This window comes from Entelurus aequoreus, linkage group LG08 (assembly GCF_033978785.1).
Source record: "Entelurus aequoreus isolate RoL-2023_Sb linkage group LG08, RoL_Eaeq_v1.1, whole genome shotgun sequence".
NCBI lineage: Eukaryota > Metazoa > Chordata > Actinopteri > Syngnathiformes > Syngnathidae > Entelurus > Entelurus aequoreus.
In genome coordinates, this window is record NC_084738.1 from 2,566,370 (window position 1) to 2,589,254 (window position 22,885).

Below are 22,885 nucleotides of genomic sequence, written 5' to 3' on the forward strand. Positions count from 1 at the left end.
ATAATAATGCATGGAAATGTCATTAATAGTACGGTATATTAATAGTAATTAACTTCCTGGATGAGCTCATTGCAGTCTTGACTAGGTCAATAATTGATGATTACATTAGTTGACCATTTCCTAATAAAGTTGTTTTAACCCCCCCGACTTTGGGTATTTAGAAAAGCGCTATATAAATCCCAGGTATTATTATTATTATTATTATTATAATGAATTATTGACTAAAAAAAAAGTCATTGATTGAGAATAAAATTTAAAAAAACAAATTCGTAAATGTATTTATGGTTAGTTTTGAAAATATATGATGCAGTGAAAGTTTTTTTTTTAACATTTTATTAGACTTTTAAGAAAATGAAGTGTCACTTCTCATTTAATTAGAATTGTATGCACTTCCACTTTCTACCACAAGATGTCACTAAAGTTTACATGTATGATTTTCTCCCACTCTCGCCAACCTTGGTCTCTAATACACGTTTTCCAGTTCCACTGAGGGCCGCACACTGGAAAATGAAAGCATGCGGGGGCCATTTTGGCATTTTTCATTTCCAAGTTGGAAATGAAAAATGCCAAAAATTCCAACACCAATACAATACATATTCTAACCCTTAGATCAGTGGATTTCAAACTTCGTCCCGCAAGTACCACATCAGAAAACACTTGGCTCTCCGAGTACAATCATAGTGACCAACATTAGAATACAGTAACATAGTAGGCCTAAGTATTCATGTTCAGGTTTCCATGGAGAATGCCTAATAAAATAACAGCGTTACAGTATATTAAGTTAAAGTTAAAGTACCAATGATTGTCACACACACACTAGGTGTGGCGAAATTATTCTCTGCATTTGACCCATCACCCTTGATCACCCCCCTGGGAGGTGAGGGGAGCAGTGAGCAGCAGCGGTGGCCGCGCCCGGGAATCAATTTTGGTGATTCAACCCCCAATTCCAACCCTTGATGCTGAGTGCCAAGCAGGGAGGTAATGGTTCCCATTTGTATAGTATTTGGTATGACTCGGCCGGGGTTTGTCCAACAATTCAACAAGTCAACGGGGGACAAAAGAGTCCCCGGGGAACTCCAATGTATACTCACTCGATAGCTCGTGCTGCCAAAGAAAGGACATTTTGAGATAAATTCATTCTGTGGCCATATTCCATTCTGCTCATTTTTTGAAATGAACATTCTGTTGCATGATGTCATCTTCAAATACAATAAAAATTAAAGCTGCAAGCAGCGTTGGTCGGGTCCGCATTTTGGCAGGTGCTAGTCCTAGGTGTCCCAATACTTTAGTCCAGTGGTAGTCCTGAGTGAGACCTACATAGAGCTTTTTGTTTCATGTCTCTACGATATTCGTACTGGGAGTTAGAGGAAGTTGTGTCTGTGTCTTTTTCCTAGGTGTCACGGCTCGTAAAATCTAAACGGTAGCACGAATCAAAACTCTTTTGTCAACTTTTAATCAGAAGGGTTCAATCTCTCTCCTGTAGCAGTTTGAAGCCGAAACGACAAACGCGCTCAGAGGAGATAACGTTTGATGTTTGGTGACCGGTTGTAACAAAAATTTTGTTTTGAAGGAGGAGTGGCAAACTTTCTGTTGATTTTTGCTGAAGGATGTCAATCTATGAAATGTAGGTCTAGGCGAGACCTACATAGAGGTATTTGTTTCATGTCTCTAAGACGTTCATACCGGAAGTTACAAGCAGTTTTGTCTGAGTTTTCCTCTGAGGAGCAGTTTTTTCTCTGTTTTTTTTTCAAAAAATTATGTAGAGCACAATTTTGAGTTTTGGGGTTCGGTTTTTTTTTAGATCGCAATTTCCACCAGTCCCGATGTGTGTGAGAAGTTTGGTGAGTTTTGAAGTATTTTAAGGGGGTCAAAAGGTTTGGTGAGTTTTGAAGTATTTTAAGGGGGTCAAATTATTGATCAAAGACGTAAAAAGCAGTGTTTTTAGTACATTTTTGTCTAAAATGGGAAATTGCCAACTTCCTGTTGGTTTTTGCCCGAGGATGTGAAATTATGAATTGTAGGTCTAAGTCAGACCTACATACAGGTTTTTATTTCATGTCTCTACGACCTTCCTAGTGGGAGTTACAGGCAGTTTGTTTTTGTTTTTTTCCTAGGGGGCGCTAGAGCGCAGTTTTGATTTTTGGGGGGTTTTTTTTGTTTTTTTTACTAAAGTGGTTGGGGCACGTTTTTCTATGTGTGTGTCAAATTTTGTGAGTTTTGAAGCATGTTAAGGGGGGCAAAGTAGTGCGCAAAGCTGCGGAAAAATAATAAAGAATAATAATAAAACCTTACAAATTCAATAGGGTCCGCTAGTACCCTGTACAAACCGCTAGTACCCTGTACAAAGGACTCCCTGTGGGAGTCCTTTGTACAGGGTACTAGCGGACCCTAATAAAACCTTACAAATTCAATAGGGTCCTTTGTCCCTGTATAAAGGACTCCCTGTGGGAGTCCTTTATACAGGGTTCTAGCGGACCCTAATAATAAAACCTTACAAATTCAATAGGGTCCGCTAGTACCCTGTACAAACCGCTAGTACCCTGTACAAAGGACTCCCTGTGGTAGTCCTTTGTACAGGGTACTAGCGGACCCTAATAAAACCTTACAAATTCAATAGGGTCCTTTGTCCCTGTATAAAGGACTCCCTGTGGGAGTCCTTTATACAGGGTACTAGCGGACCCTAATAATAAAACCTTACAAATTCAATAGGGTCCTTTGTCCCTGTACAAAGGACATCCTGTGGGAGTCCTTTATACAGGGTACTAGCGGACCCTAATAATAAAACCTTACAAATTCAATAGGGTCCGCTAGTACCCTGTACAAACCGCTAGTACCCTGTACAAAGGACTCCCTGTGGGAGTCCTTTGTACAGGGTACTAGCGGACCCTAATAAAACCTTACAAATTCAATAGGGTCCTTTGTCCCTGTATAAAGGACTCCCTGTGGGAGTCCTTTATACAGGGTACTAGCGGACCCTAATAATAAAACCTTACAAATTCAATAGGGTCCTTTGTCCCTGTACAAAGGACTCCCTGTGGGAGTCCTTTATACAGGGTACTAGCGGACCCTAATAATAAAACCTTACAAATTCAATAGGGTCCGCTAGTACCCTGTACAAACCGCTAGTACCCTGTACAAACCGCTAGTACCCTGTACAAAGGACTCCCTGTGGGAGTCCTTTGTATAGGGTACTAGCGGACCCTAATAAAACCTTACAAATTCAATAGGGTCCTTTGTCCCTGTATAAAGGACTCCCTGTGGGAGTCCTTTATACAGGGTACTAGCGGACCCTAATAATAAAACCTTACAAATTCAATAGGGTCCGCTAGTACCCTGTACAAACCGCTAGTACCCTGTACAAAGGACTCCCACAGGGAGTCCTTTGTACAGGGTACTAGCGGACCCTAATAAAACCTTACAAATTCAATAGGGTCCTTTGTCCCTGTACAAAGGACTCCCTGTGGGAGTCCTTTATACAGAGTACTAGCGGACCCTAATAATAAAACCTTACAAATTCAATAGGGTCCGCTAGTACCCTGTACAAACCGCTAGTACCCTGTACAAAGGACTCCCTGTGGGAGTCCTTTGTACAGGGTACTAGCGGACCCTAATAAAACCTTACAAATTCAATAGGGTCCTTTGTCCCTGTATAAAGGACTCCCTGTGGGAGTCCTTTATACGGGGTACTAGCGGACCCTAATAATAAAACCTTACAAATTCAATAGGGTCCTTTGTCCCTGTACAAAGGACACCCTGTGGAAGTCCTTTATACAGGGTACTAGCGGACCCTAATAATAAAACCTTACAAATTCAATAGGGTCCTTTGTCCCTGTACAAAGGACTCCCTGTGGGAGTCCTTTATACAGGGTACTAGCGGACCCTAAAAAGACCCACAAAGGTCCCAGGTCTCCTTATGCTAGGTTCACACCAACGGCGCTTTAAAGCGTAACAAAACGTGACTAAAGTGTGAGGGTCGTAATGGATGGTGGAAAAGCTTGTAGTGAAGCGGGACATGCGGCAAGTTCGCCCAAATTTTTTAAACGGTTTAAAAAAATTTGGCGCTCTGTCAAGAATGGAATAAAGTGACAAAGCTCATCAAAGCTTGACTCAAAGCGTAGGAAAGCTTAACAGATCTCGGTTCAAAGCGCGGACCCCAGTCTACAACTACAAATAGGAAGTGACTGTGATATTGACTAGTGACATTGAAACTAGTGACATTGAAACTTTATGTTCTCTTTTGCATCATTGCCTTTTTTATACGACGATCATTGTTTCTGTACTTCTGTGAGTTTGATGTTACACTTTGACATTACTGTCTATCATTTTTCTGTATGAAAGTGTAAACAAAAATGGTTCTTAATTTTCTACTTTGTGGACAATGTTGATGCACTCTCTTGTATCATCTCATGCAACATAATGTATCATATGAAGCCCACATTATGTAACCTGATTGGTGAGCAGTGATACTATTTGTGCTTTTTTTGGTTTGGTCAAGTTTGTTGCTCGCTGTACATGTTGATAACATCTTCCTTAATAATAAAGAGAATATGTTACGTTTAAAAGAAATGCCTTTTATTATTGTCAACTAGCATAAGAAATGAAAGATAGATATTTATTAAGATGACAAAGAAATAGAAGAAATGAAGATATAAAACATAATATAACGGAAAAAAAAGAGAAATTGAAAGAATAAATGAATATAAAAAATGTGTGGAAAACAGTATACTGAGTTTTTCACTTTTTTTTTTACTTATTTGTTTATCATATTTCTCTTTTTTATTACATTATGTGTTTTATCTTGTATATAATAAAACAAAAAGAGAAATCAAATAGATCAATCTAAAAAACGTGGGGAAAACTTAGTATACTGAGTTTTTCACATTTTTTTAACTTATTTGTTTATCATATTTCTCTTTTTTATTACATTATGTGCTTTATCTTGTATATAATAAAACAAAAAGAGAAATCAAATAAATAGATACATCTAAAAAATGTGGGGAAAACTTAGTATACTGAGTTTTTCACATTTTTTTTTTACTTATTTGTTTATCATATTTCTCTTTTTTATTACATTATGTGTTTTATCTTGTATATAATAAAACAAAAAGAGAAATCAAATAGATCAATCTAAAAAATGTGGGGAAAACTTAGTATACTGAGTTTTTCCACATTGTTTTCTTATTTTTTTGTCATATTTCTCTTTTTTATTACATTATGTGTTGTATCTTGTATATAATAAAACAAAAAGAGAAATCAAATAGATAAATCTAAAAAATGTGGGGAAAACTTAGTATACTGAGTTTTTCACTTTTTTTTTAACTTATTTGTCAATCATATTTCTCTTTTTTTATTACATTATGTGTTTTATCTTGTATATAATAAAACAAAAAGAGAAATCAAATAGATAAATCTAAAAAATGTGGGAAAACTTAGTATACTGAGTTTTTCACATGTTTTTTTTACTTATTTGTTTATCATATTTCTCTTTTTTATTACATTATGTGTTTTATCTTGTATATAATAAAACAAAAAGAGAAATCAAATAAATAGATACATCTAAAAAATGTGGGGAAAACTTAGTATACTGAGTTTTTCACATTGTTTTCTTATTTTTTTGTCATATTTCTCTTTTTTATTACATTATGTGTTTTATCTTGTATATAATAAAACAAAAAGAGAAATCAAATAGATCAATCTAAAAAATGTGGGGAAAACTTAGTATACTGAGTTTTTCACATTTTTTTAACTTATTTGTTTATCATATTTCTCTTTTTTATTACATTATGTGTTTTATCTTGTATATAATAAAACAAAAAGAGAAATCAAATAAATAGATACATCTAAAAAATGTGGGGAAAACTTAGTATACTGAGTTTTTAACTTTTTTTTTTACTTATTTGTTTATCATATTTCTCTTTTTTATTACATTATGTGTTTTATCTTGTATATAATAAAACAAAAAGAGAAATCAAATAGATCAATCTAAAAAATGTGGGGAAAACTTAGTATACTGAGTTTTTCACATGTTTTTTTACTTATTTGTTTATCATATTTCTCTTTTTTATTACATTATGTGTTTTATCTTGTATATAATAAAACAAAAAGAGAAATCAAATAGATCAATCTAAAAAATGTGGGGAAAACTTAGTATACTGAGTTTTTCACATTTTTTAAAATGTATTTGTTTATCATATTTCTCTTTTTTATTACATTATGTGTTTTATCTTGTATATAATAAAACAAAAAGAGAAATCAAATAAATAGATACATCTAAAAAATGTGGGAAAAACTTAGTATACTGAGTTTTTCACATTTTTTTTTACTTATTTGTTTATCATATTTCTCTTTTTTATTACATTATGTGTTCTATCTTGTATATAATAAAACAAAAAGAGAAATCAAATAGATCAATCTAAAAAATGTGGGGAAAACTTAGTATACTGAGTTTTTCACATTGTTTTCTTATTTTTTTGCCATATTTCTCTTTTTTATTATATTATGTGTGCGCACGCAATTTATTCACAAAATAATAATCGCATCAAAGCGTAATAAAGTTCAATAAAGCGTAATAAAACGTATCAAAGCGTGATTTAAAGCGTATCAAAGCGGCATCAAATCGTGAGGAACGGTAACAAAGCGGGAAAGAATTCGTATCAGACCGTATCAAAGCATAACATTACTTCGGAGATCGGGATATTCGTGGAAAAATGGACAAAAATGACGGCGCTTTGCTCGCCGCTTTAAAGCGCGGCAAGCGCCGTTGGTGTGAACCAGACATTAAAGACACTCAACTGTGTTTTTTAAAGAGATATTTGCTTCAAACAGTGGAAGTTCACGCACAATTCTTTGCACTTATGGTTCGCAAACTTTTTCCGCCAAGTAAAACGTGGCTCCCTAAGTACCAATATAATGACCAACATTAAAAAGCAGTAGCGCAGTGGGCCTAAGTATTCATTAAAAACAGGGCAGAGGTTTTATTTAACAAGTACATTTAATATTCTTACACACACAGAACAGTAACACTGTGTTTGAATATAGGAAAATAAAACACTGTACTTTAATCAAGTGATTCTATGGCGTACCACTAGGTGGAGCCTGTGTACCACAGTTTGAGAATCACTGGATTAGAACAGTTGAGCATTATGTTTGTGCTCAATTACAGTCATTGTGTTTAATCTAGAACAGGGGTCACCAACGCGGTGCCCGCGGGCACCAGGTAGCCCGTAAGGACCAGATGAGTAGCCCGCTGGCCTGTTCTAAAAATAGCTCAAATAGCAGCACTTACCAGTGAGCTGCCTCTATTTTTTAAATTGTATTTATTTACTAGCAAGCTGGTCTCGCTTTGCCCGACATTTTTAATTCCAAGAGAGACAAAACTCAAATAGAATTTGAAAATCCGAGAAAATATTTTAAAGACTTGGTCTTCACTTGTTTAAATAAATTCATTATTTTTTTTACTTTGCTTCTTATAACTTTCAGAAAGACAATTTTAGAGAAAAAATACAACCTTAAAAATGATTTTAGGATTTTTAAACACATATACCTTTTTACCTTTTAAATTCCTTCCTCTTCTTTCCTGACAATTTAAATTAATGTTCAAGTATTTTTTTATTTTTTTATTGTAAAGAATAATAAATAAATTTAAATTTAATTCTTCATTTTAGCTTCTGTTTTTTCGACGAAGAATATTTGTGAAATATTTCTTCAAACTTATTATGATTAAAATTCAAAAAAATTATTCTGGCTAATCTAGAAAATCTGTAGAATCAAATTTAAATCTTATTTCAAAGTCTTTTGAATTGATTTTAAAATTTTTGTTCTGGAAAATCTAGAAGAAATAATGATTTGTCTTTGTTAGAAATATAGCTTGGTTCAATTTGTTATATATTCTAACAAAGTGTAGATTGGATTTTAACCTATTTAAAACATGTCATCAAAATTCTAAAATTAATCTTAATCAGGAAAAATTACTAATGATGTTCCATAAATTCTTTTTTTTAAGTTTTTCTCTTCTTTTTTTCGGTTGAATTTTGAATTTTAAAGAGTCGAAATTGAAGATAAACTATGTTTCAATATTTAATTGTCATTTTTTTTCATGTTTTCTCCTCTTTTAAACCGTCCAATTAAGTGTAAATATCATTAATTATTAATAATAACATAGAGTTAAAGGTAAATTGAGCAAATTGGCTATTTCTGGCAATTTATTTAAGTGTGTATCAAACTGGTAGCCCTTCGCATTAATCACTACCCAAGAAGTAGCTCTTGCTTTCAAAAAGGTTGGTGACCCCTGCTCTAGACATTCCTGCCAAGTCATTTTGGTGAAATTTTATTTTAGTCTAATTTTTTAACGCATGTATGTTTGTGTGTTGTGAAATGACTTGATCATTTTTTTTGTAAAGAAGTTGTTAGAATAATTACATATAAGTTATCACACAACTCTTACGCTTAAAGGCCGTTGCTGCAGTTATTATTTCACGTGCTCAAGCTGCACTTTTTCTGTTTCGTGCAAAGGCACGTAACTTGTTACCTTCCACTGCAAGTTAGGAGTTGTTTCTGTTTTTCAGCCTGCTAAACAGCCAAAGGACGGACCTCAAGTACCTCAACGCAGATAAGGCAACAAAGCGGGGACGGGGCGAAATCACGAGGCTCGGCACATTTCCATTCTGAAGAATCGCGTATTGTGTCTACTGGAGCTGCTTGCATAATATGTGACCCCTCAGCGATGTAACTAGGGAACTCCTGAATAAAATGGCCGGCGCGGGGGCTGTTCCTTAGAGCGTGGGGGGGAGACTATAACTGAGTGTGCAGCTCCATGCGTTCTCCACATGAGCAAAATTGAACTTTGTCTCTGCCTGATTCCTTGCTTCTTGTCCTGTTCAATAAATAGTTCGGTGCTTAAACCTGACAGAAGTAATACGGTAGAATTAGCTCTAACTTACAGTTGTGTCGATGCTGATGGCATCATAGAGCGTCAAAACTGAAACGTGTCCTCTTCACTTTTTCTTCGGGTGTACACATATTACCACGTGGGACATGTTAAATCCACTCATTTTAGTTTTGGTGGTGATAAATCACGCCTCATGTCGCACAGTGGAAAGCGTCTGATTGGCTCTGCATGGTAACTAACTCCCCCGCCCCTTTTTCGTATACCATATTTCCCGGACTATTGCTTGTATTCTGTCACGTGAGTGCCGACTATCTGAGTACGCAAGGGGCCTAGATCTTCCTGCAAAAAGCAGATACGAGCAAAAAAAAAAAAATCAAACCATGCAATGGAATATATCCTCTTATAAAAAGTGATATCAAGGATTATCTGTTGTCCGAGTTCCCAGACATGTGCTTCAGACGTCATTCTACACGACGAAACTGATGAAAACTTGGAAAAGCATGGAGGTCTACAACTTCCTTGTGTGAGACAGGGTCAAGGACTTTGGTATGCGGACTCTCCCGGATAAATATGCATAGTTTTTGCTTGGGTAAGGTTGCATTTCATGGTTTAACTTCATGTCTACCGCCATGTTTGTTGTTGTTGTTGTTGAAGGTGTAGTTTACAAGTACGCATTTCCTGTCTTTATATAAATATAACTATAGATGTCAACATTGTGTATGTGCTGAAAACTTTATTTATGATCGCTGCCTTTGGTAAAAAAAAAAAAGATTTTGGTGCTTGACAAAACACTCGTAGCAAAAATTTTAAGAACTCCGAAACAAGATGAAATACAAATGATATCAAGATAATACTTAAATGGGAAATAATAAACGTTGAAGACAGACGCTGGCTTGACCACCACGCATATTTAATGAGCAGGACGTGATGTCATGTGAATCCAAGCAATAAGCGGCTACTTTTACCCCAAGCTTTAAACCCCGTGGTTTATACAAAGGTGCGGCTAATCTGTGGAGTTTTAATCGCTAAGGGCTAAATTATGGAATGGATTAAGTGTGTCGCCAATTTGCGGCTCTTTAGCGCCGCCCTAGTGGCTCCCTGGAGCTTTTTAAAAAATATATGAAAATGGAAAAAAATGAGGGGAAAAAACATATTTTTAGTTTTAATATGGTTTCCGTTGGAGGACAAACATGACACAAACCTTCCTAATTATTAGAAATCTCATTGTTTATATTAAACATCCTTCACTGATGAGAGGATTTGGCGAGCGCTGTTTTGTCCTAATAATATCGGCGGTCCTTGAACTCACCGTGGTTTGTTTACATGTATAACTGTGTGATGTGTTTTATGCCACCACTCCTTTGTTTCATTTTGTCCACCAAACGTTTTATGCTGTGCGTGAATGCACAAAGGCGAGCTTCGTTGATGTTATTGACTTGTGCGGGGTGCTAATCAGGCATATTTGGTCACTGCATGACAGCAAGTTAATCGATGCTAACATGCTATTAAGGCTAGCTGTATGTACATATTGCATCATTAATAATTTCCTTTACATATGTCCTCTGTGTATTTAATTCACATGTGCATGTCTCATGACACATTATGTATATGTAATATTGGCTGCATTTTCGGATTGTTGTTTGTGTGCCATGTTGTTCCAGACCACAGCAAACATTACCTCGCTTGGAAAGATTGTAATAAATCCATTAGAAGAAGACAGCCTGCAGTTTCCTTTAACTTGGACACACACATCTATACCTCTGGCCACTCTAAGCCAGTCATTTCCAGGACTTATCTCACCCTCTGAGAAGCCTCCGTTTTACTAATGTTTTCCAATGTTGTAAAAATGTGTAGAATAAATATTACATTTCAACATTTCTGTCAATGAAGATTTGCGTCAACCTGCGAGAGATAGTCATTTTGATAGTAGGCTAATACAGCTAATATAGACACTTACATCATGTGTTGCCTTCATTATAACACTTATATAAGGGTTTTAATTTTTTGAGGCTCCAGACAGATTTTTTTATTTTTGGTCCAATACGGCTTTTTCAACCCCTGGATTAAGAAAAGAAATCAAACAATGCACTAAAATGATCCACTTTAAATAAAAACAAAAAAACAGTTCAAACTCAAAATGTTTACAAAGTACAAGGAAGAAGAATCCTGATAAACATCTTGAACCTTATTAAAAAAGGAGGAATAAAGACATTAATGACTCTTCTGTTTTACTTGATCAGCCGTTTTACTGCCGTGTTACCCTTTGGAAACAATTAAGGTATGTAAATAAACATTTGTAAGAATATTTAATTTCACAACAAACCGGTATATATATGCAACTTTATATATTTTTTCTTCCAAAATTAAATGGGTTTAAAGTCCGTAAAAGCTTTTAAAGAGCCATGATTGGATATATTCCCAACTTGTCCCACCCATCGACAAGGCGAAATGAAATAAGATTGGATTTTGTTTCTGTCAACATTTTCCTCCCGTTTTTATTTGTTAATTTAATAAAGTCAAATAAAGAATAATAAAATAAACACTTTTCTTTTGTAACGCGATTCTGTACCGCAGATATGATCATCTACATCAGGGGTGTCAAACTCATTTTAGCTCAGGGGCCGAATGGCGGGCCGGACTATTAAAATCCTGGCATTAAAACTAAAAAATAAAGATAACTTCAGTTTGTTTTTTTTGTCTTAACTTTGGCCAAAAATAAAACAAACACATTCTGAAAATATTACAATTAAATAATATAGAAACAAATACCCGGCAGCGGTAAAGTTTAGATCCATGAAGGAAAGAAGAAAGTGAATGAATGTTTATAACTGAATACATTTACATATGCATAAAAATGTGTTTTCTTTTGTATTATTTTTTTTATGAATTAAGTAACATTTATGACAATATAGAATGCGAGATATAACAGGATAATGCATACATTTATCATTTGTTTTCAAAACGCTTACAAAAAAGTGGGACCCCAAAAATTGACTGTGGGACCCCATTTTTATGACTTGATGGGGTCCCTGGGACCCCGTTTTGAAAATTCCTAGCGCCAACACTGATGGAGTATTGGTGCGTGCAAAACAGCAGCAGATAAATGCTTTAAAATGTAATATCGGAAATTATCGGTATCAAAAAGTAAAATTAATGACTTTTTAAAACGCCCCAGTCAGCAGCCCCTCCCCTCTCCCCTCACCCCTCTCCCACACACAACACAGGAGTTGACGACTGCAGCACGAGAGGTTTACTGGCGACGCTTGATGACCTCATCAAACCGCCGCGAGCGCAGCATAACAACAACAAGAGTGTATTGTTGCCGGTGCTGTAGCCGTGGCTAACAAGCCAGCGAGCTCGGTGACTGACTAACATTATGATTTGCCTGAGTGGCTGGACAGGACATGTTAAAAAAAAAAAAATAATAATAATAATTTTTTTTAAAAGTCAGTTACTTTTGTCATTGTTGTTGTCGACATTTTGATTAGTTATTGCCTTATTTCCATTAAGGGAAAATAGGACGGAAATGATTAGTCATTGAAATGATCACTGGTTGTATTTCACTTGTTTGCTCTTTTATTACACTTTTTAATGTTTTTGTTTGGTAATTAGGGACAGAGTCCCTTTGGGACAGAGGACCCTATTATATTTCTAGTGTTTTATTATTATTATTAAAACAGAGCTGTAATTTGACCCCCTTAACATGCTTCAAAACTCACCAAATTGGACACACACATCCGCACTGGCGAAAATTGCAATCTAATCAAAAAACCAAACCCCAAAACTCAAAATTGCGCTCTAGCGCCCCCTAGGAAGAAAACACAGACAAAACTGCTTATTATTATTACACAGACAAAACTGCCTGTAACTTCCAGTAGGAATGTCGTAGAGACATGAAACAAAAACCTCTATGTAGGTCTCACTTAGACCTGTATTTCAGGCAGAAATCACCAGCGTGACCCCACTATGCAGAGAAGGCAGGTAATGTGCAGGTAAAGATATGTTGAATGGGTAAATGCAGGAAGCACCAGTGTGACCCCAGGATGCAGAGAAGATAGGTAATGAGCATATGTTAAATGGGTGAAAGCAGGAAACGTCAGCGTGAATAATCGGTCCCGTCCATCGCTGCTTGCAGCTTTAATATTATTTTTAAAATTTGCTGCGGCCCACAAATGGCCCCCGAGTCGCACTTTGGACACCGCTGCTTATGTATGATTGTTAACACTGTTAACAAGACACGTTTGTTGTCCTTTTGCTTGTGAATACAAACCGGAAGTGCTTGAATGCTTATTATTGTTATTTTTGTTAGTTTCCTTGCAAGTGATACTTTCAGGCACACTGTAAAAAAAATTATGTAAAAAAACGGGAAAACCATAAAATGAAAGTAAAACATTGTAAACCAAATAATGATCAAAAACATATTTACAGAAATTTTCATGAAACATTTTGCGGAAAAATATCGTAATTTTACATGAATTTGAAAGTAATTTAAGAAAACAGAAAATGCTATGTATAATTAATTTGGTATTTTTCTGTAAAAAAAAAGAAAGAAATATACATAGTTTGTCATTACTGGCATATTACTTAAAATAACAGGCGGATTGTTTATTTACATATAATGTCTTCAATTCTACAGTTTTATAAACTTTTTTTTTTTTTAAAGAGAAAAATTACAGTAGAAATTTAGAGTGAATTAACCATAAAAATAGGATTTTTTTTTTTTTACAGTGCAATGTAAAAAAAAAAAAAGTGTCATTTTGGATTAAAAATAAGCAAATCATTTTGTGGGAGAGAACATAAGGGATCATTTTAAGGTTCTAATTCAGGGGTGTCCAAGATTTTTCCATTGAGGGCCGCACACGGAAAAATTAAAGCATGTGGGGGCCATTTTGATATTTTTCATTTTCAAACCGTAACAAAATATATGCATTTTTTTATTTATTTTACCTTTAGGGGTCCCGGGGACCATAAAGGGTCTCAGTCATTAAAATGTTAAAAATAAGTCAGATTATTATTTTTTTTAAATTATTTAACGCTTACAGTAAATCTTTATATCAACTTCAAGTTGATATAAAGTAAGAGAAATAAAAAAAAAAATGTTTTATGGCTTTTCTGTCAAAAACAACTTAGTTTTTTAATAGTAAAACTGAAATATGCAGTATTCAGTAATTAGAGCCCTAAAAGATCAATAATGCAGGACACCATTGATTTTAATTCTTTCATATTTTTGAGTAATCACAGTGAAAAGATAAATAAAAAATCACTAAATATATTTGGGATCCAAAAGGTGCCCCACTCATAAAGTGATACATTTTTATTAGGTTTTTCTTTTACTTTGAGCACTTAAGTTACGAGATCAACTTCAGATATATCTGTCCATTTTATGCTGGAACTATTATTTTGTTTGTTTTACGCGCTTTTGTCAAATAAAACTTTGATGTTTTTATATGGCTACTACACAATATATGCAATATTTACCACATAAAACATTTTAAAGTGAAATATTTGAAGTAATTGGAGCTCTGAAAATAATTCATTATAACATGGATTTTTTTTGTCTTTTTTTTTTTTTTTTTTTGGAGCAATGGCAAAAAAAGAAAAATGAAGAAAGACAAAAGAAAAAGAAAAAAACAGCCTGCATGGCAGCTTTTGTGTCAACATTGCAACTTTTTCTCGTTAGATTTCACCTCATTCCACTTTTTTTAATGTTCTTTTTCGGGATGTCCGATAATATCGGCCTGCCGATATTATCGGCCGATAAATGCGTTAAAATGTAATATCGGAAACTATCGGTATCGGTTTTTTATTATCTGTATCGTTTTTTTTTTTTTTTATTTAATTTTTTTATTATATCAACATAAAAAACACAAGATACACTTACAATTAGTGCACCAACCCAAACCCCCCCCCCCCCCCATTTCTTTCTGTTATCAATATTGTGGTTCCTACATTATATATCAATATATATCAATACAGTCTGCAAGGGATACAGTCCGTAAGCACACATGATTGTGCGTGCTGCTGCTCCACTAATAGTACTAACCTTTAACAGTTAATTTTACTCATTTTCATTAATTACTAGTTTCTATGTAACTGTTTTTATATTGTTTTACTTTCTTTTTTATTCAAGAAAATGTTTTTAATTTAGTTATCTTATTTTATTTAATTTTTTTAAAAAGTACCTTATCTTCACCATACCTGGTTGTCCAAATTAGGCTTAATAATGTGTTGATTCCACGACTGCATATATCGGTTGATATCGGTATCGGTAATTAAAGAGTTGGACAATATCGGATATCGGCAAAAAGCCATTATCGGACATCCCTAGTTCTTTTTTATTTTTACAATAGTATTTCCAGAATGTGTGGCGGGCCGGTAAACAATTAGCTGCGGGCCGCAAATGGCCCCCGGGCCGCACTATGGACACCCCTGCCTTAAAATAACAGGCGGATTGTTTATTTACAGATAACGTCTTCAATTCTACAGTTTTATAAACTATTTAAAAAAATAGAAAAATTACAGTAGAAATTTAGAGTAAATTAACCTTTAAAATAGGATTTTTTTTTTTTACAGTGCAATATAAAAAAAAGTGTCATTTTGGATTAAAAATAAGCAAATCATTTTGTGGGAGAGAACTTAAGGGATCATTTTAAGGTTCTAATTGGAAGATGGAGGAGCCCACGGTGTCTCTCATTGGTTGAAGTGTCGCAGCAGGGGGGTCGAATTAGCATAAAGTGGGCAAAGTGTGGAAGGGATGCAGTCAGGTCGCCGGTGCTGATGTCACATCTGCGTGGAAAGAGAGGAGGAGGAGGGCGGCCAGGAGCAAAACCCGCGCGTTAATGTGCTCCAATGGCCAGGGAGGCAGCACCCACGCTGTCAGAGCCGCGCGCCAAAGTGCCACAGGTGGAGAAGGCTGCGAGGATGGAAGTCTGCCGGCGTCCCAGCCGCCAAAAGCCCGCGTAAAAAAGACCCAGATGGCTGCGATCTTCGCTTTTACGCACGGGCGTGGCGGCGTCCAGGTATGACGCGTGAGCGGCGCTGAGAGAAAAAGCACCATTTTTTTAATTTTTTTTTTTTTGGGGGGTGTGGGGGGGGGAAAGACGCACAATGAATCCTGAGCGCGGACCGTCCGGGTTGGCCGTCAAACTGTCCGAGATGGGTGCGCGCACCAAGCAGCTGGGCACCGCCATGCGCGACCCGCACCAGCAGCGGCGCATCATCCTGGTGATCGTGTGCGTGGCGCTGCTCCTGGACAACATGCTCTACATGGTCATCGTGCCCATCATCCCGGACTACCTGGCCGACCTGGAGAGCGAGCAGGCGGAGCACGTCCACGTCGTGCTGCACCCCAACGGCACCGGCAACGGCACCAGCCCGCAGGACGCGGCGCGCATCCGCAACAACCTGGACATCCAAATCGGGGTTTTATTCGCCTCCAAGGCCATCCTGCAGCTCCTCGTCAACCCCCTCAGCGGGACCTTCATCGACCGCGTCGGCTACGACATCCCGCTCTTGATCGGCCTGACGGTCATGTTCCTGTCCACTTGCATCTTCGCCTTCGGGGAGAACTACGCCACGCTGTTCGCGGCGCGCAGCCTGCAGGGGCTGGGCTCGGCGTTCGCGGACACCTCCGGCATCGCGATGATCGCCGACAAGTACACGGAGGAGGGCGAGCGCAGCCGGGCGCTGGGCATCGCGCTGGCCTTCATCTCCTTCGGGAGCCTGGTGGCGCCTCCCTTCGGCGGCGTGCTGTACGAGTTCGTGGGCAAGCGCGTCCCCTTCCTGGTGCTGGCCCTCATCTGCCTGCTGGACGGCGTCTTCTTCCTGGCCCTCATCCGGCCCTTCTCCAACAGGACTCGGGAGAACATGCCGGTGGGCACCCCCATCTACCGGCTCATGATCGACCCCTACATCGCGGTGGTGGCGGGCGCGCTGACGGTGTGCAACATCCCGCTGGCCTTCCTGGAGCCCACCATCTCCAACTGGATGGAGACCACCATGCACTCCACGCAGTGGCAGATGGGCCTCACCTGGCTGCCGGCCTTCTTCCCGCACGTCCTCGGCGTCTACATCACCGTCAAGCTGGCCGCGCGTCACCCCAACCTGCAGTGGTTCTACGGCGCCCTGGGCATGGTGATCATCGGGGCCAGCTCCTGCACGGTGCCGGCGTGCAAGACCTTCGAGGAGCTCATCGCCCCGCTCTGCGGCATCTGCTTCGGCATCGCGCTGGTGGACACGGCGCTGCTGCCCACGCTGGCCTTCCTGGTGGACGTGCGCCACGTCTCCGTCTACGGCAGCGTGTACGCCATCGCGGACATCTCCTACTCGGTGGCGTACGCCATGGGCCCGGTGGTGGCCGGCCAGATCGTGCACAACCTGGGCTTCGTGCAGCTCAACCTGGGCATGGGGCTGGTCAACGTGCTGTACGCGCCCGCCTTGCTGCTGCTGCGCAACGTCTGCCAGATGCGGCCGTCCCACTCGGAGCGGGACACGCTGCTGGAGGAGCCTCCGCAGGGGCTCTACGACGCCATCCGCCTGGAGGAGCGGCGCGACAAGAAGAAGAAGAAGAAGACGACGACGGGCTACCGCGCGGCGGGGAACTGCCTGCCCGTGGACGAGAACGGCTTCGACGCGTACAGGGCGCAGCAGCAGCAGCAGCAGCAGCAGCAGCAGCAGCGGTCGCCCTCCGAGGAGTCGTCCGGCGCGGAGTTCACCTGAGGCGGGCGCGCCCTCGCCAAAAGACGCCCTCCTCCCCATCATCTCAATTAAAGCAGTGTTTTTCAACCAATTTTTTCCAAATCATAAAAAATAATAATAAATAAACTCAGTAATTGCTGGATAGAAAATTTATCACATCATTTATTCCGAAAAATATAAATAACGACAAATAAAGATTAAATACTATTAACCGCAACATGTAAGTGTAAAAAAACCACCAAAAAAACCCCAACAACTAAATGATTTGTACTTTTTTTTATTTATAATGTGCTTTTTTTCCCCTGTTTTCAAACAAAAATAACAATCTGAAGTTGTCTTTATTTTTAAGTTATCGTGCCGTGATTTCACCATTTGGGAGTAGATTTTTCTCCGTCTAAAAATGAGTTTGGCACCCCTGATCTACGTCGTTAATACCATTTGCCCTGAGTGGCTGGACAGGACATGTTTATTAATAAAAAAAATAAATACAAATAATAATAAACAAGTCAGTTACTTTTGTCATCGTTGTTGTCGACGTGCGTTTTGTCAGCCTGAGGCGGGCGCGCCCTCGCCAAAAGACGCCCTCCTCCCCATCATCTCAATTAATGCAGTGTTTTTCAACCAATTTTTTCCAAATCATAAAAAATAATAATAAATAAACTCAGTAATTGCTGGATAGAAAATTTATCACATCATTTATTCCGAAAAATATAAATAACGACAAATAAAGATTAAATACTATTAACCGCAACATGTAAGTGTAAAAAAACCACAAAAAAACCCCAACAACTAAATGATTTGTACATTTTTTTTTTTTAGAATGTGTTTTTTTTCCCCTATTTTCAAACAAAAATAACAATCTGAAGTTGTCTTTATTTTTAAGTTATCGTGCCGTGATTTCACCATTTGGGAGTAGATTTTTCCCCGTCTAAAAATGAGTTTGGCACCCCTGATCTACGTCGTTAATACGATTTGCCCTGAGTGGCTGGACAGGACGTGTTTATTAATAAAAAAAATAAATACAAATAATAATAAACAAGTCAGTTACTTTTGCCATCGTTGTTGTCGACGTGCGTTTTGTCAGCGGTCGCCCTCCGAGGAGTCGTCCGGCGCGGAGTTCACCTGAGGCGGGCGCGCCCTCGCCAAAAGACGCCCTCCTCCCCATCATCTCAATTAATGCAGTGTTTTTCAACCCATTTTTTCCAAATCATAAAAAATAATAATAAATAAACTCAGTAATTGCTGGATAGAAAATTTAACCGTGCATGACTGATGAACATTATCACATCAATTATTCTGAAAAATATAAATAACGACAAATAAAGATTAAATACTATTAACCGCAACATGTAAGTGTAAAAAAACCACAAAAAAACCCCAACAACTAAATGATTTGTAAATTATTTTTTTTTTAGAATGTGCTTTTTTTCCCCTAATTTCAAACAAAGAAAACAATCTGAAATTGTCTTTATTTTTAAGTTATCGTGCCGTGATTTCACCATTTGGGAGTAGATTTTTCCCCGTCTAAAAATGAGTTTGGCACCCCTGATCTACGTCGTTAATACAATTTGCCCTGAGTGGCTGGACAGGACATGTTTATTAATTAAAAAAATAAATACAAATAACAATAAACAAGTCAGTTACTTTTGCCATCGTTGTTGTCGACGTGCGTTTTGTTTTGATTCGTTATTGCCTCATCTCCACCAGGATAGGATAACTAAGATGAAAATGATTAGTCGTTGAAAAGATCACTGGTTGTATTTCACTTGTTTGTGCTATACCGCTCAGTCGGTGCCCGCAACTTGAGGGTTCCAGGTTCGATCCCCGCTTCCGCCAACCTAGTCCTTTACTAGACTACACTAGTTTCAAAATGTAACTTAACATTAGCTCTTGTCTACTATCACGCCGTGACTTATTTTGCCTTTTTTTTGGGTGTTTTCCTGTGTGTTTTAGTTCTTATCTTGCGCTCCTATTTTGTTGGTATTTTTTTGTTGCAGTTTTCATGTCTTCATGTGTTGCCGTGCCCCTCACCTGCCTTGTTTTCGCAATCAAGATTATCTTTGCGGGGACATTGTTGATTGTCGCGTCATGCACGGACGTACTTTGTGGACGCCGTCTGCTGCGCCACACGCCGTAAGTCTTTGCTGTCGTCCAGCATTTTGTGTTTTGTTTACTTTGCAGCCAGTTCAGTTTTGCAATGCCCTTTCTTAGCGGCACTCGCCTTTTGTTTATTTTTTGGTTTAAGCGTTAAATACCTTTTTACCTGCACTTTGCCTCCCGCTGTCATCTGCATACTGTAATCATGACCCAAAAAAATCGTCGTCTCACACGACCTGTTGCCGACATCTACAAAGCAATTAGCTGTACAGACACTCAACAACGGCACATTAATTGCGGGTTATAGTTGATGGCGTGCAAAAAAATATTTTTGGCCCAATTGGGTGAAATGACATAATCTGTATTTCACGGCCGCGGCACAGTGGTTGAAAAACACTGAATTAATGTGCAATACCCTGATCAACAAAATCGCGACCCCCCCTACCCCCTTTCTTCTTCTCTCGGTTGTGATCGTGTCCACGTCATGTTCGTCAGAGTGTCTAGAAAAGATCGTCACGTATTAATGTGGGACCAACTATAAAGAGCACACACACAAAAAAAGAAGCCTATATCTCTACATATATTTTTTAAAGGACTCCACTTTTTTTTTTTTTTTTTTTTTTACTTTTTAAAGAGGCCACGTTTGAGTATTCCTTGGGAGAAATGACATTTTTAACAAAAAGGCCTGGTCAGTATTATATTTTTATTGTTGTTGTTTGGAATGAAATGTACCTCCATGTTTGTACATATGTGACATAGCACAATGATGCACAATGTAAAGACGTCATTAATCAAGCGTGGACCACTGGATAGTGCATGTGTGTGTGTGTGTGTGTGTGTGTGTGTGTGTGTGTGTGTGTGTGTGTGTGTGTGTGTGTGCGTGTGTGTGTGCGTGGGAGATTATGATAAATAAATATGTGTTCATTTATTTACTGTGGGTTTAATAAATCTGTTGGAATCTGGCATACGCTTGTGGTTTGCATTATTTCTTATTCTATTCCACATTTATCATCAAAATATGAGAAGAAAAAAATTGCTTGAGTGACGTGTCAGGTGAGAGCAGGTCTCTATTATTTTTTTCCACGCTCATCCTGAAGTAAATATATACTTTTTTTTATCTTCACTAAGATGATGTTGCCTCTCATGCCCCCCTTTCTCCAACCCGCCCCCCCCCCACTATTTAACAAACTTGGCATCAAAGGGGTTGTTTGGAATTTGTTCAAAGTTATAATTTTCAGGGGACATCATTTTTTCACGCCCCCCCCCTGAAGTAAATATATATATTTTTTATTTGTATTTGCCAATATATCTCTTTACGAACAGGAAAGATGCTGTTGCCTCTCACACCCCCCCTCTCTAAGACCTCCCGACCCCCAAGGGGACCCGCCCCACTATTTAATTAACATACTATCAAAGGGGTTGTTTGGAATTAGCTCAATGTTACAATTTTCAGGGGACATAATTTTTTCACGCCCCCCCTGAAGTAAAAAAAAAAAAAATTAAAAAAAAAAAAAAAAAAAAAAATATATATATATATATATATATATATATATATATATATATATATATATATATATATATATATATATATACATACATAATTTTTTCACGCCCCCCTGAAGTAAAAAAAAAAAAAAAAAAAAAGATAGTTCTTTACTAACACACTCTGTTGCCTCTCATGCCCCCCTTTCCCCGCCCCACTATTTAAGAAACATTGCAGCTGAGATAGGCTCCAGCGACCCCAAAAAGGGACAAGCGGTAGAAAATGGATGGATGGATGCATTAAAGGGGCTGTGTGGAACCTGCCCATATAGTTACAATGTTCTCGGGGACACATTTTTCACGCCCCCCCCCTTTTTAAGTACATTATTTTTAAAAATATTTGTCAAGAGAGTAATTAAAAATAGTAAAGATGCTCTTACGCTGTTGCCTCTCACCCCCCCCCCCCCCCTTCCCACCACACCTCACGGCAACCCCCTGCCCCCCCGCTATAACAAACACCCCCCCCCCCCCCCCCAAAGTAGATTTTTTGTTGTTGTATTCGTCAAGATAGTCCTTTACTAACGCTAAAGATGTGATTAGCTGTTGCCTCTCACCCCCCACCCCTTTTCCTGCCACCTCACCCCAATTGCCAAAGGGACATAATTTTTGTCACCCCCCCAGAAGTAAATCTTTATTAGTTTTATGTGTAAAGATACATCTTTACCAACACTAAAGATGTTATCACGCCTCTCACACCCCGCTTATCCCTGCGCCTCATGGCGCCCCCCCTAAAGGAATTTTCTCATTGTTACATTTTTCTAGGGCACAACATTATTTCACAGCTCCTCCTGAAGTAAATGTCTATTTATTTTAATCTTTATGTGTCAAGACAATTCTTTACTAAGACTAAAGATGCTTTTACACTGTTGGCTCTCACGGCCCCCTTCCCACCACACCTCGCGGCACCTCCCACCCCCTATTTAACAAACATTGCCCACCCCCAAAGTAATTTTTTTTTGTATCAAGATAGTTCTTTACTAACGCTAAATATGTGATTAGTTGTTGCCTCTCACACCCCCCTTTTCCTGGTGCCTCATGGCACCCCCCTCCCCAAATTGCCTAGGGTACATCATTTTTTTCACCCACCCGAAGTCAATCTTTATTAGTTTTATATGTAAAGATAGATCTTTACCAACACTAAAGATGTTATCACGCTGTCGCCTCTCACACCCCGCTTTCCCCGGTGCTCCCTCCCTGAGGGACTTTGCTCACAGTAAACATTTTCTAGGGGACGACATTATTTCACAGCCCCTCCTGAAGTAAATGTCTATTTTTTTTTTAAATCTTTATGTGTCAAAACAGTTCTTTACTAACACTACTACGGTGTTGGCTCTCATGCCCCCCCTATTAAAGAAACACTATGTATTAAAGGGGCTGTTTGGAACCTGCTTATTGTAAAAATTTTCTCAAAGACATACATTTTTCACCCCCCCCTAAAGTATATATATATTTTTTATCTGGATGTGTCAAGATAGTTCTTCACTAACACTAAAGTTGTGATTAGATGTTGCCTCTCACACGCCCCTTTTCCTAGCACCCCCCCCCCCTTCAAATTGCCTAGGGTACATCATTTTTTTCACCCACCCGAAGTAAATCTTTATTAGTTTTATACGTAAAGACAGATCTTTACCAACACTAAAGATGTTATCAAGCTGTCGCCTC

General features: G+C 38.3%; 1 protein-coding gene across 1 annotated transcript; it reads left to right on the forward strand.

Annotated features, from left to right (window-relative positions):
• The first annotated feature begins 15,985 nt into the window (after window positions 1-15,985).
• Window positions 15,986-19,756, forward strand: LOC133654930 (probable vesicular acetylcholine transporter-B). The gene has a single exon (XM_062054807.1). The coding sequence runs from the start codon at window positions 15,995-15,997 to the stop codon at window positions 17,603-17,605; it is 1,611 nt and encodes a 536-aa protein (XP_061910791.1). The 5' UTR covers window positions 15,986-15,994; the 3' UTR covers window positions 17,606-19,756.
• The last annotated feature ends 3,129 nt before the right edge of the window (window positions 19,757-22,885 follow it).

Bases quoted from the DNA above. Each gene is read 5' to 3' on its own strand.
- LOC133654930 (XM_062054807.1), top strand. From the start codon at position 15,995: ATGAATCCTGAGCGCGGACCGTCCGGGTTGGCCGTCAAACTGTCCGAG.